This window comes from Littorina saxatilis, linkage group LG10 (genome assembly GCF_037325665.1).
Source record: "Littorina saxatilis isolate snail1 linkage group LG10, US_GU_Lsax_2.0, whole genome shotgun sequence".
NCBI classification, from domain to species: Eukaryota; Metazoa; Mollusca; class Gastropoda; order Littorinimorpha; family Littorinidae; genus Littorina; species Littorina saxatilis.
In genome coordinates this window covers 40,559,808-40,578,861 of record NC_090254.1, presented here as the reverse complement: position 1 = coordinate 40,578,861, position 19,054 = coordinate 40,559,808, and the positions used below count along the sequence as shown (strand labels likewise).

At 40.9% G+C, this 19,054-nt stretch overlaps 2 protein-coding genes across 2 annotated transcripts in view; one reads left to right on the top strand and one right to left on the bottom strand.

The window, feature by feature from the left end:
• LOC138978847 (uncharacterized) overlaps positions 1 to 8,811 on the bottom strand; it is a 43,986-nt gene extending 35,175 nt beyond the window's left edge. The window contains exons 1-9 of the mRNA XM_070351637.1: positions 8,735 to 8,811; positions 6,221 to 6,277; positions 5,432 to 5,592; positions 4,896 to 5,141; positions 4,411 to 4,563; positions 3,571 to 3,769; positions 1,931 to 2,180; positions 1,185 to 1,530; positions 598 to 747 (exon numbers count right to left, since the gene is read on the bottom strand). Of these exons, the coding sequence (XP_070207738.1) occupies positions 598 to 747; positions 1,185 to 1,530; positions 1,931 to 2,180; positions 3,571 to 3,769; positions 4,411 to 4,563; positions 4,896 to 5,141; positions 5,432 to 5,592; positions 6,221 to 6,277; positions 8,735 to 8,789 (1,617 nt within the window). The 5' untranslated portion in view covers positions 8,790 to 8,811. The remainder of the gene's footprint in view (positions 1 to 597; positions 748 to 1,184; positions 1,531 to 1,930; positions 2,181 to 3,570; positions 3,770 to 4,410; positions 4,564 to 4,895; positions 5,142 to 5,431; positions 5,593 to 6,220; positions 6,278 to 8,734) is intronic.
• A 65-nt stretch (positions 8,812 to 8,876) lies between these two features.
• LOC138977866 (uncharacterized) lies at positions 8,877 to 19,054 on the top strand. The gene is made up of 2 exons (XM_070350471.1): positions 8,877 to 8,930; positions 18,620 to 19,054. The coding sequence occupies exons 1-2, from the start codon at positions 8,877 to 8,879 to the stop codon at positions 19,052 to 19,054; spliced, it is 489 nt and encodes a 162-aa protein (XP_070206572.1).

The following is a 19,054-nucleotide window of genomic DNA, read 5'->3' as shown; positions in this document are numbered from 1 at the left end:
CGCCCCAGCCACAGGACAGCTACCACCTGCTATCCAGACCACAGCAGGTGGTCATCTTCCGCCTGAGAACGGGACACAACAGACTTAACCAGCATCTCTACAAGAAACTGCATGTTGTGCCCTCCCCCATGTGTTCTTGTGGAGAAGCAGAGCAGGACACGGCCCACATCCTACGAGACTGCAGGAACCACCAGGTGCTGAGAGAGGAAATCTGGCCAATGCCGGAGTCCCTGCACAACAAGCTGTACGGGCCAGTGGCTGCGCTGCAGAGGACCACTAATTATATCTCAAGATCTGGACTCCAAGTGTGATCGGCGATCGAAAAGAAGAAGTCTTTCATAATATTGAATGAACATATTTGTTTCCAAATCGATGTCTTTTTTGCATGTTGATATCTACTTTGTAAAAGGCTAGAATGATGAGATTGTCGCCTCCTACTCGTTGCGAATCAGAAAGTACTCTCTGGGGAATTAAACACTTTGAAGGTTATATTTACAATGAAAATAAACTGTACCCACAGTGTGACCAGTGTATACATGAATACCACACAAAGTAAGGTAGGTATCTGCTGAGCAAAATGCAGTCAGAAGGACTCACGTTGGCGTCACAGGGCATACGTCTGAAGGCCTGAGCGGCAGCCACACGGATCTCCGTGGGGTTCTTGCTCCTCAGCATACACTTGTTCAGCACCGACACCGCGCTGCTCACGTGACCAGCGTTGCCAATGGCGCGCAGACCCAGAAGAACCTGCAACAACACGACACTGGTTGTGATACCATTCTGAAGTTTTATGTTTTTAAAGCTTGTGGTCAAATTGCAGCGTAACAAATATGTATTATGATCTTTCTAAAACCGAACATTTTGCTGTTGATCTTGTGAATCAGACTCAGGAGAAATGTGAGCTTTCGGCTTTAATGTTTATATTTAAAACTGACTCTGTTAATATATGTTTATTCGTATTTAAGATTTATTACCTGATCATTTGATTGCTTCATTGCAATGTTGAGGCAGATTAGAAGCCTGCACTGAACAGGCATTCGAAAAAGCATGTTTTTTTTAAGACACTGTCCAGCCTTGTTAAAATGAAATGTTTCCAATTGTTCTTGCTTTATTAATATAATGTCTACTCTTTGATTGAACATGTTCATATTTTTTTCCTTGTCGACAAAAACCGTACAACTGACCTTCTCGAGGTTCTTGTTGTTGACGTAGCAGGAGCTGCCGATGACGTCCTCCAAGGCCTCCATGACGTTGCGCACAGCGGGCTCCTGGCTGCAGTCCTGCTGGCGCTGACACAGGTTGTTGACCATGGTGGACACGGGGAGCAGGGCGCTGTCCTGCAGGGACGCTTTCTTCAGCACGGGCTGGACCTTCTCCAGCATTGCAACCGTCGGCTCCTGGATCAGGACCAGTGACGTCAGCCACATCTTGGCCTCCACCCCCGTGACATCATCGCTCATCAGCATCTGCGTCATCATGGTGACGGTAGCCTCGGTACCAGCCATGGGCAGAGCGTCCACGAAAAACTTCCTGTCGGCACAGAGAACGAGCCATCTTTTACTGGGAAGTTCATAAATATTATGTATAAACTTTACTCCTGTACACAAACAAAATGAACTGCAATAGACGGCAGTGCGATGTTTGTGTTCAATTTTGTTTCTTTGTTCTGAATTGGCAAAGAACTGACGTTGCATTGTCTCACTGTACATGATTCCCAATGGTTGATAAACAATTAAAATCACTGCATGAAAGAGATTCGTGTTGTATTCTTCCAGTCTTTCGCATCATCCGACCATTCAAATAAGCTTGATCATGCCTTGAGATTGTGCCCTGTACACAGAGTAAACATCCTGCCTTTCGCTTTTGCACTTAAAATGAAAACCTAGCTCCCAGTGAGTCACGATAACGCCATTATGCAGGCCTCACTCACTTGGTGCGGATGTTGTTGGCACACAGCGTGTTCTGCTCCAGCTTGGCGTACAGAGCCTTCAGGCCGGAAGCGTCCACTCTGCGCATGGCGGAAACGAGGGAGGAGAAGATGCGGGGGGTGTCGGGACGGATGTCATTGACGGTGTCACGACACAGCTGACGTAGCACTTCCTCGGCTTCCTGTCGGGCCTTGCGAGTGGTCTCCTCCTTGTTGCTGTGCTCGTACATCAGGCTGGTCCTCTGGGACACGGCTGTGGGCACAACACGGGCAGTGGTCAGGTGTGTGTGTGTAATGTGTTATGAGAGTGTTCATTCTTACATCAGGCTGGTCCTCTGGGACACTGCTGTGGGAACAACACGGGCAGTGGTCAGGTGTGTGTGTGTAATGTGTTATGAGAGTGTTCATTCTTACATCAGGCTGGTCCTCTGGGACACGGCTGCGGGCACAACACGGGCAGAGGTCAGGTGTGTGTGTGTAATGTGTTATGAGAGTGTTCATTCTTACATCAGGCTGGTCCTCTGGGACACGGCTGTGGGCACAACACGGGCAGTGGTCAGGTGTGTGTGTGTGTGTAATGTGTTATGAGAGTGTTCATTCTTACATCAGGCTGGTCCTCTGGGACACGGCTGTGGGCACAACACGGGCAGTGGTCAGGTATGTGTGTGTAATGTGTTATGAGATTGTTCATTCTTACATCAGGCTGGTCCTCTGGGACACGGCTGTGGGCACAACACGGGCAGTGGTCAGGTGTGTGTGTGTAATGTGTTATGAGAGTGTTCATTCTTACATCAGGCTGGTCCTCTGGGACACGGCTGCGGGCACAACACGGGCAGAGGTCAGGTGTGTGTGTGTAATGTGTTATGAGAGTGTTCATTCTTACACACTGATTCACGCTGTACCCAGAACACGGGGAGTTGTCAGGTGTGTGTGTCTGTCATTTGTCAAGAGATTGTCTGTTCACTAAAAAGACCGCTGGGTTTGTTTGTTTGTTTGTTCGTTCATGGCCTGAAACTCCCACGGCTTTTACGTGTATGACCGTTTTTACCCCGCCATTTAGGCAGCCATACGCCGCTTTCGGAGGAAGCATGCTGGGTATGTTCGTGTTTCTATAACCCACCGAACTCTGACATGGATTACAGGATCTTTTTCGTGCGCACTTGGTCTTGTGCTTGCGTGTACACACGGGGGGTGCTCGGACACAGAGGAGAGTCTGCACACAAAGTTGACTCTGAGAAATAAATCTGTCGCCGAACGTGGGGACGAACTCACGCTGACAGCGGCCAACTGGATACAAATCCGGCGCGCTACCGACTGAGCTACATCCCCGCCCCGACCGCTGGGTTGGAAATCAGCGACTGCATCGTATTGTTTTGTCACAACCAAACGTTCTTACAACATACCTTGCTTGTTTTTCGTGGCATGAGATTGTTCATACTTGCAATACTACCACACCAGCTGAGCACAGATTCACGCATACAATACAATATTTATAATTGATTTGTTTCTGTACTTACACAACCTTAGACACAACTGCACTTGTTCTCCACAACCAAAGTTTCTTTGTGTGCTTGCTGTATTAAGTTATACCTAAACATTTTGTTAGCATGTGTTGAGTGTGTGTTGAGTGGGTGTTGACTTACGCTGCACGGCAATGGGGGAGCGGCTCTGTGCCTTGTACTTGAGACTCTGGGACACCTTGGTCACAGCCCCGCTTGCCTCCCTTGAGAAGGGGCGGAAGAGGTGGCGCTCGTTACAGGTGGCGCTGCTCAGGACGCCATATTGATCCACGCTCTGTTCGCACTCGTGAGTACTTTTCATCAGGGGCAGCGACTGCACGGACTGTAACACCAAGCAACGACATTGTGTATTATACGGACTGTAACATAACATGCGTTTGTGGATTGATTTTGTGCCAGAAAGTTACTATAAGTTAAAACACGTTGACTGGTGCATTCATGTATTTATTTAGGTTTTCATTTTGATAAGTCACATAACTTACATTGTCTACTACATCCCCTACTCCCATATCCCAACCCCAACTATACCAGCATTATTCTCAAATGACAGACTGGTAAATTATTGCTTGTCTTGGGAGGTAAGAGCCGAACTGACTGCAAGGCAGTAAGGACAACCAAACATTAACGAATGATCGACATCATCATCAGTGAGCCATCTCTTTTAAAACATAGGAAACTGCGTATTTGGTAGTCGCAAGTATTTTGAAAATAAACTAAATGAATTACTACAATACAACGTAATTTAATTGGAATAGTACCAATAAATATGGACATAAGTTGAACTGTTGAGAAACAATTTATTTATAATATTTTGGAACTAAATGGCTGTAAGTTTCTCAACCAACGTAAGGACAACAACAACAACAACGACAGTAACAACAACAACATCAACAACTACAACAACGACAGCAGGTTCTTTTGTCCAAAAAAACACACAGAAAAAAGACACTGTTCTCTACTCACAGACTGTGTGGTGTAGGGCGTGGCGGAGAGAGCAGACTGGTAGTCATGGCGACCAGTACAGGCCAACAGGTCCTTGCTTCTCTTCACGACGGTCGAGTACCACCCCTTGTTCTCCACGGCGTACTGGGCCGGGCACTTGCCCGCCACGTCCGTCTGTCGGGGCGGAGGGAAAGGGTTAACTTTAATTCGTTAACGATCAGATTCTTCTTAAATTTGGACATTCAGCACATCGCACTCGGTATGTAAACTTCTTCTTCGAATGTATTATTCAGAACAGTGATGCAATTGTTCTTTTAGACAGCTCGTCTTTCGTTTTCGACTTCTTCTTTTTTCTAACGAACGCAGTGTATGCGCAAAGATTGTAATAGCGCTGCTGATCAAGGTGTTAAAACAAGAGACAGACACAGCTTTGCGAAAATAGTACAATGCATAAAATTACTCAGTGCGCTATACAAAAGTCACACAAGGGAGAAAACTCTGCTGACCTCAGTGACAGTCTGGTCAGAGTCCAGGCGACTCATGCTGTTCTGGAAAGCGGAGAGAACTCCACGCTTGACGTTCAGGGCCCACACCTCGTCGCCCTCAGAGGGACACAACTCTTCTACCACGCCGTCCTGGAAGGAGAAGCGGAGGGGTTGTCTTTCCAACATGGCGGCAACACGTGCAGACTCGGGGGCACTGCGCATGCTCTGAGAGTTGGGGTCAGATTCTTGTACCTTGACGTCACGCAGCTGAAAGCAGAAGAGTAGAGAGATGAGAACTGTGCTAACGTGTGAAAAAGTGTTAACAATGTATTACTCACATTTTAGACATCCGGAGACCTCCATTTATTCCCAACATCCTAAGAAGTCCACAGAGATAAAGTTCCATAAGATGAATTTTCAGACAAACATATTATTCCACCGGATTCGAAAATTAATCATTCAAATTGCAATCCTTTGGTCAAATTAAAGGTTTACTCCCATAAAAGTATTGGAAATCAAGCTACTGTTATGACGTAACTACAATGACGTCATCGCACCTGCAGCACCATGTCGCAGTCGGAGATGACGCGCACAAGGGCGGTGGCGGCGATGGAGAGTCGTGCTGTGTCCTCACTGGCGTCCTCCATGGAGGTGGTCGTTGTAGCCAGGTATTCGAATTCGTAGGTCGTGTCCGCAGCGTACTTGAACTTTTGGGAAGCTGTTGGGAGATTTTTTTTTTAATTAGTTGAGCGTTTGTGATTTGTGTGTTATTAAATCCGCATGGTTGATGTGTAAAGGGTAGTTAATGTTTTGTAAATTGATAGTTTGCTTTGAAACACATGTACTGTATTTACTCTGTAAACAAAAGTGTTAATTTGTGTATGTCAATTTCATTTTTCAGTATTGTTATGTGCTTTGAACGATGTATGATTCACAGCATAAAATTAATTCTGATGTTATTAATGTTGTAAACAGACATAATTGTTTGAATTTTAGGGAGGTGTTTTAATTTGACGAACAATTATATCACGTTTTAAGCAACGATCACAGCCAAGGTTCTAAGTATTATAAACAAAGCATTTAGTACGTTGAGGCATCTTCTTTAAATTCGCCCTTTCATTATAAATATGTTTGTCTGTCGCACAACGAGTAAATTCAAAGCATAGAATTTTGTTCAGATATATCAAACTCATTTAAAAAGTTATTTAGACTACGCTGAGCAAATTGCTCACTTTCTTTGCAGTATTTTTAACGCATCAAACTGAAGTAAACAAACCATATTTCGCCAGCTTGTCCTCCCAAAAACAAAAACAAAACATGCACAAAGTATGAAAAGAGATACTCACGGATGCATTGTTTGGCGCATTTCGATGTATCATCATCCCACATAGAATTGATTGGACCTGTAACATAATAACACAACTCTTTAACGCACAGACTTTTTTTTTAATCATTATTGCCTGACACTGCATGTTGCAATTATCCAAGTTGAAAATCATAACATTTTAAACAAAGACAAGTCGCGTAAGGCGAAATTACAACATTTAGTCAAGCTGTCGAACTGACAGAATGAAACTGAACTCACTGCATTTTTACAGCAAGAGCGTATACTCGTAGCATCGTCAGTCCACCGCTCGATGCAAAGGCAGTGAAATTGACAAGAAGAGCGGGGTAGTAGTTGCGCTGAGAAGGATAGCACGCTTTTCTTTATCTCTATTCTTTTTAACTTTCTGAGCGTGTTTTTAATCCAAACATATCACATATATATGTTTTTTGAATCAGGAACCCACAAGGAATAAGATGAAATTGTTTTTAAATCGATTTCGGAAATTTTATTTTAATAATAATTTTTATATATTTTTAATTTTCAGAGCTTGTTTTTAATCCGAATATAACATATTTATATGTTTTTGGAATCAGAAAATGATGAAGAATAAGATGAACGTAAATTTGGATCGTTTTAAAAACAAATTATTTTTTTTACAATTTTCAGATTTTTAATGACCAAAGTCATTAATTAATTTTTAAGCCACCAAGCTGAAATGCAATACCGAAGTCCGGCCTTCGTGGAAGATTGCTTGGCCAAAATTTCAATCAATTTGATTGAAAAATGAGGGTGTGACAGTGCCGCCTCAACTTTTACAAAAAGCCGGATGTGACGTCATCAAAGGTATTTATCGAAAAAAAGAAAAAAACGTCCGGGGATATCATTCCCAGGAACTCTCATGTCAAATTTCATAAAGATCGGTCCAGTAGTTTAGTCTGAATCGCTCTACACACACACACGCACAGACAGACACACACACACACACACACACACACACACACACACACACACACACACACACACACATACACCACGACCCTCGTCTCGATTCCCCCTCTACGTTAAAACATTTAGTCAAAACTTGACTAAATGTAAAAAGCGAAAGAAATCGCAAAGGTCCTGCTTGGAGAGGTTATGCTTAAATGAAACCGTGTCACTTCATTCAAATTCTTGTCTTCATAAGAAATAAAACATAAAACAATAAAACAATTTTAAAAAAAATACTTCAGCGAAATGAAATGAAGACACGACAAATCATGAATGTAGTCAACACTGTAGAAAAAAACCTGCTGAGACGAAGTTATATCCTGTCTACATACATAATAATAATAATAATAAAGTGTATTTATCCTATCCCTTACAAAAAACAAAAATATTTGGCTCTAAATTACTTTCTTCCTCACCCTGTTTACTTGTTCTTTTCTTCTTTTGTTCTTTATCCTTTTAGTTTTAGTTTTATTATTCAAGACTTCAACTTCTTTTCTTGAAAAAAAGTTGACCTTGAAATTTAAATCAACATAAAAATGTCAGAACAAGGATCAGAACAAAGAAACAAGAAAGGCTCAAACTTTGCTAAGAATTCAAGCAAAGTAAAAGAAATGGTCAACACACAAGCAAACTAAAGAAAAATGGTCAACACACAAACAAACTAAAGTAAAATGGTCAACACACAAGCAAACTAAAGAAAAATGGTCAACACACAAGCAAACTAAAGAAAAATGGTCAACACACAAGCAAACTAAAGAAAATGGTCAACACACCAGCAAACTAAAGAAAAATAGTCAACACACAAGCAAACTAAAGAAAAATGGTCAACACACAAGCAAACTAAAGAAAAATGGTCAACACACAAGCAAACTAAAGAAAAATGGTCAACACACAAGCAAACTAAAGAAAAATGGTCAACACACAAGCAAACTAAAGAAAAATGGTCAACACACCAGCAAACTAAAGAAAAATGGTCAACACACCAGCAAACTAAAGAAAAATAGTCAACACACAAGCAAACTAAAGAAAAATGGTCAACACACAAGCAAACTAAAGAAAAATGGTCAACACACAAGCAAACTAAAGAAAAATGGTCAACACACAAGCAAACTAAAGAAAATGGTCAACACACAAGCAAACTAAAGAAAAATGGTCAACACACAAGCAAACTAAAGAAAAATGGTCAACACACAAGCAAACTAAAGAAAATGGTCAACACACCAGCAAACTAAAGAAAAATAGTCAACACACAAGCAAACTAAAGAAAAATGGTCAACACACAAGCAAACTAAAGAAAAATGGTCAACACACAAGCAAACTAAAGAAAAATAGTCAACACAACACATACTGACATAGACTGAAAGAATGTCTAACAATGTCTTTTCTGTACATTTTATTTTTCAGTGGTTTTGCTATGTTGTTGTTGATGTTGAAAACATCAGCGTCTTATAATTATTTGAAAAAAGTTAAGATTGTAAAATTTAAAGCAACATGAACATTTCAGAACAAAGATCAGAGTAAAGAAACAACAAAGGCCAAAACTTACCTCCCCTGGCGGAAGCCAGGAGGGTCAAAGTGACCAGTGCGGGTATCACCCTCATGTTAATGGTCACTGGAGTAAAGTCGTACCGGGTCTGTCTGCCACTGCTCGGCCTACCCGTTTTATACCCGAGCTTCTACCCGACTGGATGCTTCTCGGGTGGAAAGTCCAGCGCGTGGACGCTGATACGGGTATCGGGCTGGTCAGCGTTCCATATAGATGATGGGGCCCGGGAAGGGGTGACCTTATTTACTGGGAGAGGTTGTGAGAGTGAAAGTGCGCGATAACTTCATTATCGTGGCTCAGTTTAGGACTAAAGTGACGGGCGCAGTGGCCTAGTGAATAAGACGCAAGCCTTCAAGGCGGAAGGTCGTGGGTTCGAATCCCGGCAGCGCCTGAAGGTTTTTCCGGAAAGCGGCGTATGTCTGCTTAAATGGCGGGGTAAAACCGGTCATCATACACGTAAAAACTCTCTCGTGTAAAAAAAAAACACGAGTGTACTTGGGAGTCTCAGCCCATGAACGCAGAACAAGAAAAGAAGAAGAAAAAGAAGAGAAGAAGAAGAAGAAGTAGAAGAATAATAAGAAGTAGACTGACGTGAGAGAGGGTGTATGTTACGGTTCGGGGGGCGGGAGGCATGGAGAGATAATTGAATTGAACTTTATTTTTCAAGGGTAACAGAATAAGCAATGTAAACATGTTTTTTTTTCATCCGGCCCTCGCTCATTGAGGGTAACTCGATTAATAACAAGAAGAAATAGAAGTTAAGTTAACTACAATACAATTTACATAATTAACATATCCAACAATTAAACAGAGATTTCAATATGCATTATGAATATCAAGAAATGGTGGAATATTATATCAATACTAGAGAGAGAGAGAGAGAGAGAGAGAGAGAGAGAGAGAGAGAGAGAGAGAGAGAGAGAGAGAGAGAGAGAGAGAGAGAGAGAGAGAGGGAGGAAAGGGGGGGGGGGGCTTGGGGTTGACAGAAAAAGAGAAAAAGAGCTCTGCTATACAATAAAAAAGACCGTAATCTTTGAAGGTTCACAATGACTCTTTAATCAACAGGTTACAATAAGCAAAGGACCTATACATAATTTGACCACGGTAAACCCATTTTCCAAACTTCGTGCCAGTAAACAGGGATTTGTTTTATAACAACCCAGGATTATAAAATGAATTTTAAAAAATGGAAATCAAATCAAATTAAATTAAATTGAATAAAATATTACAAATTGCTTTCCCTGACTCATCCCTTTATGTCCTCATTCTGATCGTAAACCGGGTATCCATTACATATCAATGTTAATCACACCCTGTGACATAAATGTCGCAAAAGTCTCAGTTGCATCCCAGAAAAGGCCCCTTGCAGTATAACGCACGTCGCCATGATAACGGCAGGTTAACTGTATTGCCCTCTGAGCCGCCTGATAACCTGTACTACCTCTACGCAGTTCATCGATATACATGTATATCACACTTTTTGTAAGCTCAAGTTAAAGATACTTTCACTGTTCTTGTTCTGCTATGTTTTGGTGGAGTTTTTGGTTTTATGGAGGCGGCAAGCTCATCATGAAATGGCTTTAGAATTAGTGTATTTTGTATTATAATGTATTGTATTGTATTGTTTTGTATTGTATTGTACTATATTGTATTGAACCGCATTGCATTTCCTTACATTGAATTGCATTGTTTTGTTTTGTTTTGTTTTGTTTTGTTTTGTTTTGTTTGTTTGGCTTGTTTTGAATTGGTTATGTTTGGTTTTCGATCGAATTGAATTGTACTGTTTGGACAGCGCAGATACACCTTACACTCTCTCTCTCTTTCTCTCTCTCTCTCTCTCTCTCTCTCTCTCTCTCTCTCTCTCTCTCTCTCTCTCTCTCTCTCTCTCTCTCTCTCTCTCTCTCTCTCTCTCTCTCTCTCTCTCTCTCTCTCTCTCTCTCTCTCTCTCTCTCTTTGGAAACGTTAATGTGATGCTATGTAACAGAGATGCAACGATTATGTATATAACTGTTTGCAGATTTGCGTGTGGAAGGGCATGTGAATGGATGGATGGAGGGATGAATAGATGGATGACGGATGAATGGTTGGACAGACAGACGGATGATTAGATGGATGGATGACAGAGGGACATGAGATGGATGGATGGATGGATGGATGGATGGATGGATGGATGGATGGATGGATGGATGGATGGATGGATGGATGGATGGATGGATGGATGGATGGATGGAAGGATGACAGAGAGACATGAGTGAAGTGTGATAGAGACTGGACTTTGTGTTGATGCATTACTGTCCATTTTCAAACGTTTGCTGTTGTAAATGCCTGTTTTCACTGTCGTCATGTCGACTGTCATTATGATGATGATGATTATTATTATGATTAATATTAGTATGATTATTATTCATGAAGCATGTAATTTTGAAACGTTGTACACCCCGAGTTGAAATGGGCCCAAGGCCTAATCAATAAACCATCCAGACTCCAGACTCCAGACTCCAGACTCTCTCTCTCTCTCTCTCTCTCTCTCTCTCTCTCTCTCTCTCTCTCTCTCTCTCTCTCTCTCTCTCTCTCTCTCTCTCTCTCTCTCTCTCTCTCTCTCTCACTGAAAATGCTCAACGCAGGGTCATTCCAAACAAACAACCGGTTTCCTAACCAGTTTGAGTAGTTCATCTTTAAATTTGCTATCGGTAGAGAACAATTTTTAGTACAGTGCTTGGCGTACTTGATTGGAAGAACCACACAAGGTTAACCTTGTACTCGCATACCAAAACATTGATTGTCTTATGCTTAGTTTCTAAAATAATGCGAAGTCTAGCATGTTTTTGTCACAAATGTGCGCTATACCTTTGATCTTACGTTCACTGTGCACTTCTTGTTGAATGTAACGATGATGATGGTGATGATATTATACAAAAACTATTGTCACACAAAAGTGACAAAAACAGAAGATAGCATAAAAGAAAGAAGGAAACACACAAACAAGCCAACGAGCGAGCAAACCAACGAACCAAGATAAACAGACAGACTGACAGACAGACAGAAAGACGGATTGACGGACGGACGGACGGACGGATGGTCGGACTGACTGACGGACAGACTGACGGACGGGTAGGTAGATACATAGACAGATAGACATGAAGCAGACAGACAAACAGACTGATACATAGATACATTCAGAGAGGTATACATAGATAAATAAAAGAGTTGAATAGAGATATTGCACTATGTTTAACTTACGAACGAATCCCTCTGCACTCTGGTGGGTTTTGTTTTAATTCTGAAAGGAAGATATTTGAAAGAAAAAAAGGTTATATTTTAAGAATCACAGGTTCCGCTAATTCAACTTTTCCTGTTGTTGTCGGGGTTTTTTGTTGTTGTTGTTGTTGTTGTTTTGTTTTGTTTTGTTCAGGGGTGTTAATCTTGATTTGGAACGTTAGCACTCTCTCTGTTTCGAATTGTGGGCGATATTTTAACAATTAAGTTATCAGACTTTGTAGGAAGACCTGTAAACACGAGTATAGTAAACGTGTTCTTGCTCCGTCTAATATGTGTTGCTAACATCAGCGGTTAGCTTTGAAAAAAAATACAGCACAAGTGCTATTTTGGCACCGTTTAGAAGTACATAGTTATTGTTTCTGTTGCATATAGATGTAATTGTAGTTAACCGCTATGAAATAATTCGCACATTAGGAATTTGCAGACTTGTGAATTGTCCTGTTTAAGCAATTACTGTGTCAAACTGCATAAAGCTAGCCTAACGCAGAGTGATACTTGTTGTAGTTAAGGAAGTTAAGTACATCTAAAGAATAATAAATAAAAGATGTAAAAGAAAAAAGGATATTTATTACGAGGCATCCCAGGCTTGTTTGTACTTTTGTATTTGTCTTCCTTTCCTTCTTCTTTTCTTTCTTTCTTTCTTTGATTATTTCATTCTTTCTCTCTTTCTTCTTTCTTTCTTTCTTTCTTTCTTTCTTTAATGCTATAATCCTTCTGCATTAAAGTTTTCGAGTTCGAGTTTCTTCTTTCTTTCTTTCTTTCTTCCTTCCTTCTTTCCTTCCTTCCTTCCGTCCTTCATTCCTTCCTTCCTTCCTTCATTCCTTCCTTTTTCCGTCCTTCTTTCCTTCCTTCCTTCCCACCATTCATTCTTTTAAAGGAGCCGACACTTCTAAAACTTTGGCATTTACGCTGTACAAAACGCTTCTGTTGCTTTTTCTCTTAAAATTTACTGCCATATAATATTCTCCGTTGCAGAATGCTGAATATGCGTCGTCCACTAAACTAATTAAGAATGACTGAAGGATAGGGCCCAACAAGTCGATTATCAAAGAAGTCATTACCTCGTTAGGCCTATCATGATGATGTGTGATATCGCTGACCTTAGACCCGGTCACCTAACGGTCAAGCACGAGGGTCAGTAATGTTTGTGCTTATCACCCACTTCAGTCGTTTGGGTGATACATATAATTATAATAACACGATGAAACTAAGGCGTTCAGTAGAGAGAGCTGGGGTACGTGCTGTTATTTTGAGAGAGAAAATGTCAAGGACTCGTGACAGGAAAAGTAAGAGTCAGATTATGCTAAACGCAGACAATAATAATAATAATAATAATTGTCTGTAAGTACTGGTGTCACATGACTGATGTGAACCAGTTGATTGGCTAATGGCGATGCGCTAAAACTGTTAGCGCACTCTTGGAGTGCGCTAACTTTTCCACAGAGCGTATTCTTCCGCCCTTTGCCTAAGCGAGAGTGTACTCTCATCCTCAGAATTAATTAATGACATGTAGCTTATATTCTCCACAATACCAATGATTATGACCATACATTTCCTGCTTCTCAATTAAAGCAGAAGTGGGTTTTTTTCTGACAGATTGCATGTGCCTGTGCCACAGTTGCCACTGATCTAAAAATAGAACCCGCTGTGTCTAATTTTTCAGTTTCGACTTGCGAAGATTCCTCTCATAATTATGCCATGTTAGTGGCATGTAGCTTATTATCCTACATACGTGAGAGAGACACCCGTGAGATAATAATCGTTCAAATCACACGTGTGTATATCATGTAAATGAGGTCATGTCAAGCAAGTCTGGCAGGGACCTGTTTTTCCACTGCTTATGATGCCAAAGTCACCGAGACAAACGTCATTATAGAAACACAAATTGCGCTCGCTAATTACCCTCGATGAATCTTTAGAACTAACACGTCACGCCACACTTTCAGAGTGAAGTTTCTTTGCTTTGACGTAATAGATTGCACGAGGCTTTAGAAGAGATCGAGGTTCCAAAACAAGCGTCTTCAAGTTTAGCTGCCTCGTCTGCAAGACATTTTCAGTAAAATGCACGTAAGCACAGTATGTAGGATAAACAGAATACTACATGGCTTGCTGTGTCGTACCAGATTTACACTCGTTGCTTTTTCAAATAGTGAACAGCTCGCTTTTGCTCGCAGTTCAATATTTAAAAAAACAACTCGTGTAAATCTGGTACGACACAGCAAGCCATGTAGTATTCTCCATTTATCCACATTACCAAATGATGAGTTAGTATACAATTCCCAGCAGCTAACAGAAAACACAAGTGTTATTCCAATAACGTAGCAGCTAGAATAGCACGTAGCAGACTACACTGAAGTACGAGTCTACGACTGCATCTGTTCAGTAAATGAATGTTTTCCGAATTATTATTTTAAGGCAAGAACAATCGGAATCGAAAACGTGTAGGGTTTAGAACGTTCTTACCATATATAAGCCTTATTACCAGCCTATGCTGCAGACTCAGTGCAACGTGACGAGCAATTTTTGTTTTTGAAATGAGACTCAGTGCAGTGGTTCGATTGCCATAGCCTTAGCAGACGACATAAATCCCGCTCAGCAAATCAACATGTTGGGCAAATGTGAACGATAAAACGATGGGGATATAATACGTGTAGGGTTCAGAGCATTCTTACCGTTCATATTTAGTACCAGACTCCCCGATGAGTGAAGATACCACACGAGAAACATGCCACATTTATTTTGAAAATGTGCTTACCGTCGACCTTGGCAAGGGGCAACACTCTGCACAGTCAATCTGTCGAAGCTCGATGAAGGTTTCGAATCGCAAATAACTAAGAGCACAGTCCTTTCTCCGAGTTTAAATGAGGTCTCTATGAAAGATCATCACTTTTTAGCTTAACGCTACACTGGAATTTACCAACAGAAATTAAAACAAGAGTTTGCGTGTGACGAAAGCACGACACACTTGAGACAGCCCACACAAAAGTAGATCTGACACAAACCTGACCACACAGTTACGCCTATCCAAATGCGCGTTGCAAAATGTGCGTTTTGAATCTTCTTTTTTCTCTGGCGGTACTGACAATATCGTTATTGAAACAATCCCAGTGTACTAAGGGATTTAAAGAGAAAATCTCGAAAATAATTATTGAACTCAGCGCTATGCGCTTCGTTCAATAATGAATTTTCTCGATTTGCTCTATAAATCCCTCAGTGGACTGGGATGCTTCAATAACTTAAATAATAATAATGATAACTGAACATTTTTAAGTGCCTAACCTATGGCTCTAGGCCCTTTACAAAAGAACATATGCAGAATAGAACAATTAAATGTACAACCTACATAAGACAATTAACCATACGGACAAAAATCACCACATCATCACGTGTACTGTTCACACAATATTCATATATGCTATACACACTATGTATACACACATTCCCAGCGAACACTTTCAAAAATCATGCCAACTTTGTGGGAGAGGAGTACGTGCAAAAATGGAATGGACAAGACAATAACACGTAAATGCTTGACGATTTGTTTTTTTTAAACACACACAAAACAAGTTAGGTTAGTTATTGCAACTTTGAATAAAACAATAATACACGCAGAAAAATGAATAGTTAGATTATGCTTAACGCAGACACTAACACGTAGATGTTTGACAACAAATGTTTAAAAAAAAGAAAAAAAAGTTAGTTATTGAAATTTTATAAAAAGAAAAAATCTCCCAAAATCGGCGTATGCTGCCTGAATGGCGGGTAAAAACAGTCATACACGTAAAAATCCACGCGTGCTAAAAACATGAATGAACGTGGGAGTCTAAGCCCATGAACGAAGAAGAAGAAGAAGAAGAAGAAGGAACTTTTAATTTGTGACCAAAAAAAAAAACCACATTCACGAGAACATCGACCCAATGTTCTTTATAGTGGACAAATAGACGTAAGCCATAAGAGATCAATAATTAATTGTCCATACAATCATATTCACAATTGAGGTAAAAGTATGCTTCGTCTGCTCTTACACACACATATGTCGACGACCAAAACATAAAAACATAAGAAGTAACAAGTCGCGTAAGGCGAAATTACTACATTTAGTCAAGCTGTGGAACTCACAGAATGAAACTGAACGTAGTCCGCCGCTAGTGCAAAAGGCAGTGAAAGTGACGAGCCTGTTTGGCGCGGTAGCGGTTGTGCTGTGCTTCATAGCACGCTTTACTGTACCTCTCTTCGTTTTAACTTTCTGAGCGTGTTTTTAATCCAAACATATCATATCTATATGTTTTTGGAATCAGGAACCAACAAGAAATAAAAAATTTTAAATTGATTTCGAAAATTTAATTCTAATCATAATTTGTATATTTTTAATGTTCAGAGCTTGTTTTTAATCCAAATATAACAAATTTATATGTTTTTGGAATAAGAACATGATGAAAAATAAGATGAACGTAAATTTAGATCGTTTTATATAAAAAAAGTTTTTTTTTACAATTTTCAGAATTTTAATGACCAAAGTCAACAATTAATTTTTAAGCCACCAAACTGAAATGCAATATTGAAGTCCGGCCTTCGTCGAAGATTGCTTGGCCAAAATTTCAATCAATTTGATTGAAAAATGAGGGTGTGACAGTGCCGCCTCAACTTTTACAAAAAGCCGGATATGACGTCATCAAAGACATTTATCGAAAAAAAGAAAAAAACATCCGGGGATATCATTCCCAGGAACTCTCATGTCAAATTTCATAAAGATCGGTCCAGTAGTTTAGTCTGAAACGCTCTACACACACACACACACACACACACACGCACAGACACACACACAGACACACACACACACACACACACACACACATACACCACGACCCTCGTCTTGATTCCTCCTCTATGTTAAAACATTTAGTCAAAACTTGACTAAATGTAAAAACATCCAAAGTACTCCAAACATCGAGCTCACGCGCAGGTCTTGACCCACGTCGAGAGGGCAAAGTTCAACAAAAGGGTACAACAGCCAGGCGAACCTGTGGATACTTTCATCCAAGATGTTCACAAAATTGGAGCTGACTGCAAGTTTTCGGCTCTCCAAGATGAGCTGATCAGAGACAGAATTGTAGCCGGGGTAATAGACGACGCTCTATCAGAGGAACTGCATTCTAAAACCGACTTGACCCTTGACCTAGCCATACAACTCAGCAGGCAGGCTGAGGAGAGAAAACAGAACCAAAACATCCCGAGAAACACCTCAGAGACGGTCTATTTTGTCAACAAAAAGAAACACTACCAAAAAGGGTACGAAAAAGGCAATAACTTTCAGAAGACACAAACAAAACCCCGCGGCGCCTCTCACTCGGAAACTGAACATAGTTGCGGATATTGCGGGAAAGAAGAACACCCGCGGTACAAATGTCCTGCAAGGCAAGCCACATGCTCTAACTGCAGAAAGGAAGGCCACTATCGCACAGTGTGCCGCCAACCACAACGCGTGCAGCAAATAGAACAAGTCGCGTAAGGCGAAATTACTACATTTAGTCAAGCTGTGGAACTCACAGAATGAAACTGAACGTAGTCCGCCGCTAGTGCAAAAGGCAGTGAAAGTGACGAGCCTGTTTGGCGCGGTAGCGGTTGCGCTGTGCTTCATAGCACGCTTTACTGTACCTCTCTTCGTTTTAAGTTTCTGAGCGTGTTTTTAATCCAAACATATCATATCTATATGTTTTTGGAATCAGGAACCGACAAGGAATAAGATGAAAGTGTTTTTAAATTGATTTCGAAAATTTAATTTTGATCATAATTTTTATATTTTTAATTTTTAGAGCTTGTTTTTAATCCAAATATAACATATTTATATGTTTTTGGAATAAGGAAATGATGAAAAAGAAGATGAACGTACATTTGGATCGTTTTATAAAAAAATGGTTTTTTTTACATTTTTCAGATTTTTAATGACCAAAGTCATCAATTAATTTTTAAGCCACCAAGCTGAAATGCAATACCAAAGTCCGGCCTTCGTCGAAGATTGCTTGGCCAAAATTTAAATCAATTAGATTAAAAATTGAGGGTGTGACAGTGCCGCCTCAACTTTTACAAAAAGCCGGATATGACGTCATCAAAAACATTTATCGAAAAAAAATAAAAAACCGTCCAGGGATATCATACCAAGGAACTCTCATGTAAACTTTCATAAAGATCGGTCCAGTAGTTTAGTCTGAATCGCTCTACACACACACACAGACAGACACACACACACACACACACACACACACACACACACACACACACACACACACACACACACACATACACCACGACCCTCGTCTCGATTCCCCCTCTATGTTAAAACATTTAGTCAAAACTTGACTAAATGTAAAAAGAGGAGGACTCTGACTCAGGCTCTTTTCTTGGCTGGGTCTATAAAGTTTCCGAAGACGATGGCACATGGTCTGCCCAAATTAAAGTCAACGCATACCCCACAACTTTAAACTGGACACAGGCGCATCGGTCACAGTCGTGGGGGAATCTTTGACAAAAGGGAAAATTCTGAAACCTTCAACGAAAGTACTGAGAGGTCCCGGGACCACCTCACTTCACGTATTTTGCACTCTCCAGGCAACACTGCAATACAAATCAAGTGAGATCCAAGAAACACTCTATGTGCTGAAGGGACAACCGTGCGCCCTCCTCAGCAAAACTGCATGCATAAAACTTAATCTCATCGCCCGCATCAATTGCGTTTCTGCCCAATCTCCTTCCACGCCCCTCACACACACACCCGCAAGCCAAACGGACCCCAAAGCAGACTTTCCAGAACTGTTCAAAGGGCTAGGGTCATTTCAAAAACCCTACCGCATCTCCCTTGATCCCACGGCCAATCCAACGTGCATCCACACCCCTCGTAAGATCGCACAGCCTCTCCTGCCAAAGGTGAAACAGGAGATCGATGACATGCTACAGAAAGGGGTCATCTCGCCAGTCGAGGAGCCTACCAGCTGGTGCTCAGGAATGGTAGTTGTTCCTAAACCCAACGGCGCGGTTCGCATTTGA